Raw genomic sequence first — 10,035 nt, forward strand, 5'->3', positions numbered from 1 at the left:
AAAATGCCCTTTTAAACCCTCAATTTCCCCCATGTGATAGTCCTATATTTGTTTTTGTTTCTCTTTGGGGACTTGTACCTTGTTGTAAATTAGCCTTTTATCCAAATATAGAGTATCAAGTGTATTGTTATCATATAATAAGCAGACAGTATCATTAAAAGAATGGTGCAAAACTAAGCATAATATAATAAAAGAATGACTAAACACACATGGGAATTAATTCCCAAAATGACAAAATGTGAGATGAAAAAGGCCAAAAGCAGGCTATGAAAGACCTGGAATAGCAACACTATGTATTCAGCAATTCAGTTCCTTGAACAAGGAAATTACAAACTAGTAAGAGAAATGTTTGAACTGAATTATATTAACAAATTCCAGTTAATTAGCAGAGGTATGAACAAGAACAATGGTTACATGGCACAATACATATAAAGTAGGCCATATCCACAAAAATGTCATCTGTGGATCCCAGCATCTGTGGACAGCAAGCCTGTGGAGGAGGAGGAGGAGAAGGAAGGAAGGAAGGAAGGAAGGAAGGAAGGAAGGAAGGAAAGAAGAGGAGGAGGGAGGAGGACACAGTGGCCCCATGGAGGAGGAGGGAGAAGAAGAAGAGGAAGAAGGAGGGAGAATGCAGCAGTGGCATGCAGAAGAGGAGAGAGGAGGAAGAAGGAGGCGGTGGCGGGGCAAAGAGGAGGAGGAAAAGGAGGAAGGTGGAGGAGGTGTTGGGGCAAAGAAGAGGAGGAGGTAGGTGGCAGTGACAGGGGGGAAGAGGAGGAAGAGGAAGGAGGCAGCAGCAGCTGGGGGAAAGAGATGAAGGAGGAGGAAGAGGAGGAGGAAGGAGGCAGAGGTGGTGTAGGAAGAGGAGGAAGGAAGTGGCAGCAGGGGTGATAGAAGAGTAGGAAGAGCCAGAGGAAGAGGAGGCAGCCCCGTGCTGCCCCGTGCTGCCCCATGCCAGCCGCCATGGTGAGAGCATCGAGGTGGGCTTCAGGCGGCCAGGATGGCAAAATGCCATTGTCCTCGGCCGTGCCACCATTGACGACAATGGGATTTGACCATCCATTGATTTTGGATGATTCTAAAATGGATTCCCCATGGATACTGTGGGTCGACTGTATTAACACAACAGTCCTCCTTACTGCACAGATACCAACACCCCCCCCAACCTTCTGAGTTTTAAACCCTGGGAAACTGACTGTTGGGTATACAGATTTATTGCTTTCACACATCAACACTAACTCATCACTGCAAAGATCTGAAAGACCTGTATCATATTATGCAGCCTTTTGAAAATTTAGGACAAGGGTCATGATTTGCTGGATTGCTGGACAAAAGAAAGCAAGCTGATAGAAAATCAAATTATTTGATATGTAGTGCTGGCGAAGGGTGCTGAGAATACAATGGAACACAGTGGACAGCCAAGAAGACAAACAAATAGATTGTACAACAGATTAAGCCTGATCTTTCCTTGGAAGCCAGGATGACTAACTGAGGTTGTCATACTTTGGCCACATCATAGGAAGTCATGGCTCACTGGAAAAGACAATGATGCCAGGAAAGGGAAAGGGCAGTAGAAAGAGAGGAAGACCACATAACAGATGTCTGGATACAATCAGAGGCCACAGGCATGAGCTTGCAGGGCCTGAGCAAAGCAGTAGAGAACAGAGGGTCTTGGGGATGTCTCATCCCCAGGGTTGCCATGAGTCATGGTCAACTCAAGGGCAGTTAACAATAGCAGCATGATTTCCATTGTTCTGGATCCTATTGCATTTTATCCCACTCCCACAACTGTATAAATATGACTTATATATGAAACCTTAATACTACTTGGTACTGAATCTGAAGAAGTGGGTTTATATCCATGAAAGTTCATATGAAAATAAAAACCAGTTAATCTTAAGGTGTCACTACATTCCTTTTCTTCCTCTTCCCCTTCCTTCCTTCTTCTTAGTCAGTCCAGTAGTTTATAGGATCTTAGGTTTAAAACATATTGCAGAAATAATCCAGTTTCAGACTTCTTTAACTGCCCTAGTTCAGTGCTAAGGAATCCTGGGAACTGTAATTTATTATGGCACCAGAGCTCTCTTGATAGAGAAGGCTAAATGTCTCACAAAACTACAGTTCCCGGGATTTCTTAACATTGAGCCAGGACAGTTAGAGCTGTCTCAAATTGGATTATTTCTGCAGTGTGTTTTGGACCTTAGAAGAAAATGTGCACTCAGTTTATCCAAATCTGGTACTTATGTAGCTTAATGTAAGAAATAGGGTCCCCAGGCTAGGCTCATTATATGTGTGTCCAATCTTTTAATGATGTCCACTGTTGCTACTCTGTCTCCTCTTCTTTCCATCCTCTGCCTCAAAATGATCATGAAATGCCCATGTTCCAGTCCTTTGGTAAGCACTGCCTAGTTACAGCTTCCTTATTAGACCATCCACTTTTACACCTCTGCTCTGCCCCCTTGAATACCAGAGAATAAGCAAAAAAGAAATGAAAGGGCAGTGGGAATAGGCTGTATTAGCTAGGAAGCCCAACCACAGAGCATGTCCCCCAACATTTCACAATGAAAACTTGGTCACATGTGGTCAAACAAGATAAGAGTGTGATCAAGATGTCAAAAGTTATTCACGAGGAAAAACAGGCAAGTTAGAAGAGGCTGCGATGGTTTGACTTTGCCTGAGCATACTAGGAAAGGTATGGTTCCTGCTCTCCTCTTCTCAGTTCCCTGCTGAATTAACTGAATACAAACTAGGTAGTACTAGGGAAAAAAACCTTTCCCAATCATGAGAATTTTCTGTTACTAAGTTGTATAGCTGGGAAAAAGCCACTTACCCATGAACTTGGGAGATCCACATCTGTGAGAGAGCAAGTAAGGCGAGGCTCATGAGAGCAGCAAGTACATTTTTCCCATTCTTCTATCTTGGTGATAAAAAAATCACAAGGGCATAGTTGGTTATCTGGAAAAGGCTTCCAGTCACTCCACAGATGCAATTCAGTTTCTGAATGGATGGAGATATTGCCTACATTGTTCAGTCTGGACGTATAAGATTTGCCCAAGGAAGCAGATATAAGGTCTGTTCTACTTTCAGTTTCTTCCTTTCGTCTTGTGTTCTCTTTTGAATTTTTTTTGTCCTGGTATTTGGTTAGTTTCATACATGATGTTGGTGCTTCATCCTCATCTTCAGAGAGGAAAACATCTTGTGGTGCTGGATCTTTAAAAAAGTTTTTGAAAGGTTGTTTAAAATGATGCACCATTTCCCTCCCAAAGACACAAAGAACACAAAGTTCTGGTTGAATCCAATTCAATAAAAAGTAAGGAGAATCATGAGCACACAGAAAATGCAAATAGTACCTGAAGTGAATTATCCAGGGAATTAACAGCACCATTTTTGTCTGTGCATCAAACATTTTATGTATGTATGGTTGCACTTAGATTTTCTGTACTTGTTATAGGTAGCTGAGGATAGTAGAGGTAGGGGAGATAGGTCTGCTCCACAGAGTGGACTGAATTAGCTCTTTTCAGCTACTGTCTGAATGAGAACTAGAAAAATTGGACATATTGGGTGGGGGATTCTGAGAGTTGCAGTCCAAGAAAGTAGTTTGTGCCAGCTCTGACTTATTTCACATATATTATTTTGCTGAAGCAGGACATTCTGCTCATTGATTTTAGCATTCACATACTCCTTAAGCTTACTTGGAGGGCACTATATGCTTATTTGTGTTTATGTACTTGCATAAACAGTATAGAAATGAGTGCTCTTTTTGCTGTACAATACATACCATACCTTTTGTTGTTGTTGTTGTTGTTGTTGTTGTTGTCTGTCTTCAGGTCATTTCTGACTTATGGTGACTCTTCGGTGAACCTATCATAGGAGTTTCTAGAGCTGAGTGTGACTTGCCCAAGGTCACCCAGTGGGTTGCCATGACCGAACAAGGAAGCAACCTCTTATTTCCAGAGTCATAGTCCAACTCTCAAGCCACTACATCACTCTGACTCTATTGTACTTTTACTCTGATCCCACGCTGAAAATTAAATAGTGTATACACTAATAACACAGATAAAAAACAAACAATTGTTTATTTACTTACTGAGTGGCACCAAAACATGTTTGATGTCATCTAAACTATGTACACTGGCCTTCTTGGTTCGGACTAATTTTTGCAATCGCTTTAACGTTCCCATTGTTTCAGCTTTATTTTCATCAGCCTCTGTAGCCTAAAGTAGCAAAGAATAGGATGAAAAAAGTCATATTTATACGGTGTGCAACAGTAGCAGGACTGATTATTTCTTTACTTACTGAAGTGCACCCTGCCTTATAGTAAAAGTTGGAGTTGTAAGTCTGTCTTCTGCATACATTCTCCTGGCCTTCTGAACATCAGAGTGATGCACTACTGTGAAAGCTATCACTAGGGATGTACTCAATTTGGCTACAGCCTCATCTCACATTTCAAATAGCATAACACCAGATCCTCATCGCTAACTTAAAGTATAGTTTTGAATAGGATCAAAGTAGGGGGCCTTTGGCCCATGAAAGGAAATCCCAGCTTAGAAGGATCTTGAGGGTATGATTTTATAACCCCTTAATTTAGGCATTTAAAAAAATGTGGAAGAATGCTCTGCTTGTGTTTATGCAACTCATTTATTCCACTGAAAACAATTCTCTAACAACATAAAGAATTTCATGTCATGTAAGACTTACTTATTATTGTAAGGTTTCTTTTTGCCACTAGCCACCTGGGTGCCTCACTGAGGTTCAGAAGGTGGGTATGATAGTAATACCTATCTCCTGGATATGTCTCCCTCTGTGTTAGATTTGTATGATGCTTTTCTTCTACTGAGCTCAAGGTGGTTTACAAGGTTTTCCACCTCCCTTTTTTCTCACAACAGCTCTGAGATAGAACAGGCCAAGAGGCTGGGAACCAAGAGTAAGCAGTGAATTTAGGGCTCAGTGTAGATTTGACCATAGGTATACCGTAAAACCATCAGATCCTGTCTAATTTTGGAAGTCATGTTCGCCCTGGTTAGTACTTGGATGGGAGACTGCCAATGAATACCAGGAGCTATAGGCTATATTTCAGAGGAAGGAACTGCTAAAACCACCTCTGGGTATTCCTTGTCTAATAAAACCTATGAAATTCACGAGACTGCCATAAGTCAGCAGGTGCCTTGTAGGGATCTGTATCTGTGCATGCACCCATACCCACACATCCTAAATTCCTCTCCAACTGGAGCTGTATTCTCGGGTGAAAAATTCACCTTGGAGCCTGTTTAATATTTTTTGAATCCTACAAAGAACTAATTATCTTTTAGCTGTGATCTTTGCCTAAGGAGGCAAAGCAGACTGAATGTTCTCTTAGTGATCTAGATAGTAAAGGCCGGTGAGTAGGAAACATCTGACATGTGAATGTCATATTAAATTATTTCATGATGTTAATGCTTCAAAACATGAAGCTGTTTTGGGATGTAACAAGTCAGTACGCAAGTTAGTAGAATGCTTCCATCTGCAGTCATAAACTTTCCTCCTCCAAGAGGTATGAAGCAAATCTATGATTCAGACTCTTGATATGGGACATCTGGTTTATCTTTCTTAGTCCTTCATCTCAAATTCAGGATCCGTTACAGGCATTAGCTGCCCTTTGACAGTGGGCCCTTACTATCAGGTTGGGATTGGTTCCAGGACCCCCCATATATACCAAAATCCATGGATGTTCAAGTCCCATTAAATACAATGGACAGTAAAATGATGGCCTGTTACAGACTGCCAAAATAAAGCTGTTTCGGGTCTCTTTGGAGGTATGCTATTTAAATGATGCATGGGTCCTAAGAGTCCGGAAGTCGCGCCAAAGCCACACTCCATTCCTAAGCACTGGAGTGCAGCTTTTGGTGCAGCTTCCGGATTCTTAGGATGCATGCATCATTTAAACAGCATAACTCCAAAGAGACCCGAAGCAGCTTTATTTTGGCAGTCTGTAACAGGCCCTAGTTCCTTATACAAAATGGCAAAATCAAGGTATGCTTTTTAGAAATTATATATTTTTTAAATATTTTCAAACTGTGGATGTTAGAATCCATGGATAAAGAAGTCATGGATACTGAAAGTGACTGTATTTCTGGGATGAATTCATCTTCCTGGAGATTAAATTTAAAGGTCTAAATGGTTTCAGATCTCTATACTTAAAGTAACATCTCCCCCCCCCCCACACACATGTAGATTAAAGTCTGTTGGAGGCACCAGTGGGGTCCATTTACTATGTGAGTACATGAGAGAGGGCCTTCTGTGTTGTAGCACCCCAGTTGTGGAATGCTTTCCCCTAGGAGGCCTCCTTGACAGGAACACGGTTTTCATTTTGGCACAAAATTGAAACATGACTATTTATTAAAGCTGGTGGGTCCAAAGTGATTTATTTCAAAATGCCCAAGGTGTCAATGTACATGATTTTAAATTTTTTAAATTTTTATACCTATTTTAATTAGTTAAATTGTTTAATATATTTTAAGCTGTTTATTTATTATTTTAAATAAACTGATTTTACTTGTTTGCTGAAATTGGAGTCTAATATTTCTTATACAAATGTGCAGAATGCCATTGTGGGTCAGGCAAACTTTCATAGAACAATTGGCCCAAGGAATAAGCTCGCAATGGGGAAAAACCAGAATAAATCTATATAATACTACATTTTTGAGTAAGTGAATGTAAGAGTTGTGAAACAAATGGTTCTTCAGACTAAACCACAGTTTTCAGAGTGCACAAATGATATGAGGAATGGACAGGGTTGCAGAACAGGCAAACTATAATAGAGAAAAGATTGAAAAATAATAGGATTCTGAGATGTAATATAACATTAAAGATTGTGTCGAACCAAGCATGACCTCTTGAAATAGAATGATTTTACATATCTAAGAACTTTTCATCAGCACACTATTTGGAAGATGAAAAGTAGTCATTTGGTTTTGCATGGAATTTTATTTTATTTTATTGTTTCATCATTAGTGTATGCCAACACAACTCAAGTTACGGTATGTTTCAGCTTTTTTTATTGGAAAAGAGCTACCTCAGCTGGAGTTGCAAAGGAGAAAGGGTTTAAAAATTCTTTTTTAAAAAATAAAAATAAAAATAAAAATGGCTGTTTTGCTAGGGCTGCTGCCATACTGCAGAAATAAAGCAATTTGATATCACTTTAACTGCCATGATTCAATGCTATGGAATTCTAGGATTTGTAGTTTTGTGAGGTATTTAGATTTGTGAAGAGAACGCTGGTGTCCCACCAAACTAAAACCACCAGAATTTCATAACACTGAATCATGGACTTTAAACTGAGCCATGGTATCAAACTGATTCATTAAATTTGTAAATAGAGGTAATGCAAATTGAGACTTTCCTTTACATGCAAACATGAATATCACAATCTTATAGCTAAAAACAACCATTCCAAAATAACACATATGTAGTATGTTAAAACATATGCAAAAGCTCAGTTTAATCTTATTCAAATTGAAACACTCTTGAACGTGGAAGCCTTCCAACCTTGATCCCAAATGAACAGAACTTTCATTGGGATGACTCTAGACATATGGACAATGGTTCTCCCCTGATGTGACACCTATGAAATCTATTTTGCAAAGTATGCATCAAGTGATTGTAAAATGCTAGGAATCCAATTAGGTAATGCTTAACAGTCAAATTGCACAGCTGCAATTATGAACAAAGAATACCATACCCATGAATTTTGGTCATAGAGGTTTGAACTTGCATTTTAATTGAGAGGGCATCTCAAAGTAGAACAACATATAATCTACTCAAACAATTTTACTAATGGATGACGGGTAATCCTCTTTGTCTTAAAAGCAGTTAATGTGCAGAGGGGGAAATTTGTGTTCAGCTAAAGGAAGGCATGCAAAATAACAGATGCAGTGGTTATATTTTGCATAAACTACCATGAAAACTCTGTTAATGAAAGGGACACTTTCAAAAGGCCTGAAAGTTTACTTCTTTGGTTTGATTAGACTGAAGCAACAAGATGAATTTCATATTCAAATACTGCAAAATTTCCATAAAACTTGATAATCTTACCAAATGAACTATCTGATACAAACAGAACATTCTTAGAGCACCCATACGTCCTATGGAAAGGAAGACAAATATACCACTTGTACACTAGGCAGGTAGGAGCAATCAGTAAAAAAAAAAAGTCTTACCTGAACAATGTTGCTGCCTTCTTTTTGAGGCACTAAGAATGCAATCCTAAGCATGTCTACTCTAACAAATGATTCACTGGATTCAGTGGGACCTGTTCAATATGCATAGAATTGTGTCTGGAGGATTTCACAGTTATGAAATCTCATGAAATCTTCAACTCATGTTCACATTACGAAAGGTAAAGTTCAGTGTGCTGACTTTCACAAACCATACTGTATAGAGTATGGGGCTTTCCAGAGGAGCAGTTTGACTTTAGATCCTTTAGGTATCTTTGGCGGTTTACAGACCACCCTTTTGGGGCGGCCTGTTCCCGCCCCTTTCCCTGCCAGATCGGGGCCTCAGCTGCCACAGTGGCAGCCTCTGAGGCCCCGATCCCCCGCTTTCCAGGCCGCAGGGAAGCGGCAAAAGGCCACTTCCCCATGGCCTAGAAATGAGTGTCCTTGGGGCTTCATGCCCCAAGGACACCTGACAGCGGCGGGCCTGAAGAGAAAGGGGCTGCTCAGTCCCTTTCTCATTTGTGTTGCGGGTGCAGCCGTGTAAAGGCTGCACCCAGTGACACAAACCTGTAAGGAACTCCATTTTGGAGCTCCTTAGAAAGGGTGCCCCAGGTGCCCTCGCGCAGCACCAGGACATCACTTCCGCGCCACTCCGTTTGGAGGCAGCGGGGTCGGGACATCCCAATGGCAGCGCCCATATAGAATGGGTGCCACTATTTTGTACGTACTAGGTATGTACTAGGGTTAAGGGTCCGGAAAGGAACCCTTTCCTAACTCTAGTACGTACCCAGTACGTACTTTTTGCGCATTTGGAACGTGCCTTTGTCCAACATGACTGAAGGGCATGAGACTGGGGAAGACCACCATACAAAAAAGTACATTGAATCTACAAATACGTTATTTAATTGCTTTGTTTATTTAGTATACACTAAAGGAGTACAGTGCAGTATCTTACCATATCACTGGATGTGCCTGGCGTATGATTCTGAGGTGGAATCCATTGTTCAAAAGTCATTACCTTGAACCACACAAGAGTAAACAAAATGTTTAAGCAATGTTAGTTTTAAATGTGAGAAAAAGAAAAAAAAACAAAGGGATGGAGGGAAGAAAGAAGGAAGAAAAGGAAAAATCAGAGAAAGTATCTTATGAAAATAATTGGGCTACGTAGAATGTATTTAAAATACACTAATAATACAAACTTGTTTATTTTTACCAATTCCCTTGATACTAAGAACCTGACCCAGTTCTGTTGTTTGTACATCTAAAGAGGTAAACACTGAGGAAAGTTTAGAAAGAATGGCAGAATGAAAGACAGACAAAAAACCCAAAGTACTCTTTTATGGTTCCTCAATTGCTTTTCAAGGACACAATATAATTTCTCCTACATTCTGCACGACATCTGAATTGTCAGGTTAAGGACTGTCAGAGAAGTAGAAGAAAGTACAAGGAAGCCAAAATTAAAATGTTCAGCCTCAAGTACTTCCTCTCAGGCTATCATTACCTTTATAGGTTTATGAGTTGCTCTAACACAAGACTGCCACCAAGTCTAGTTCAAATAAGACATGCCACTAGTCCTTATGTATATAATCTTTCTTAAAGGTGTGCTGTGATATACCATCAACAATAGAGAAAAATCATAAGCATTTTGTTCAAGAGTAACTTAAGTGCCCTTCAGATTCTTACACATCCATTTATACTAACCAAGCCCTCCCCATACCTTAGCAGCTTTAAAATCACTGAATGGCTTCTTTCAGACAGGCCAAAATAAAGCTGCTTCAGGTCACTTTGGTGGTATGCTGTTTAAATGATGCATGCGTACTAAGAGTCCAGAAGTCGAGCCAAAGCC

The 10,035-nt window shown here is 40.2% G+C and overlaps 1 protein-coding gene across 1 annotated transcript in view; it reads right to left on the reverse strand.

Moving 5' to 3' along the window:
• SAMSN1 (SAM domain, SH3 domain and nuclear localization signals 1) overlaps positions 1 to 9,204 on the reverse strand; it is an 89,471-nt gene extending 80,267 nt beyond the window's left edge. Inside the window, exons 1-3 of the mRNA XM_042458992.1 lie at positions 9,145 to 9,204; positions 4,085 to 4,211; positions 2,828 to 3,207 (exon numbers count right to left, since the gene is read on the reverse strand). Of these exons, the coding sequence (XP_042314926.1) occupies positions 2,828 to 3,207; positions 4,085 to 4,211; positions 9,145 to 9,204 (567 nt within the window). The remainder of the gene's footprint in view (positions 1 to 2,827; positions 3,208 to 4,084; positions 4,212 to 9,144) is intronic.
• Positions 9,205 to 10,035: the final 831 nt, after the last annotated feature.

Source organism: Sceloporus undulatus, chromosome 3, assembly GCF_019175285.1.
Source record: "Sceloporus undulatus isolate JIND9_A2432 ecotype Alabama chromosome 3, SceUnd_v1.1, whole genome shotgun sequence".
In the NCBI taxonomy this organism is placed as follows: Eukaryota; Metazoa; Chordata; class Lepidosauria; order Squamata; family Phrynosomatidae; genus Sceloporus; species Sceloporus undulatus.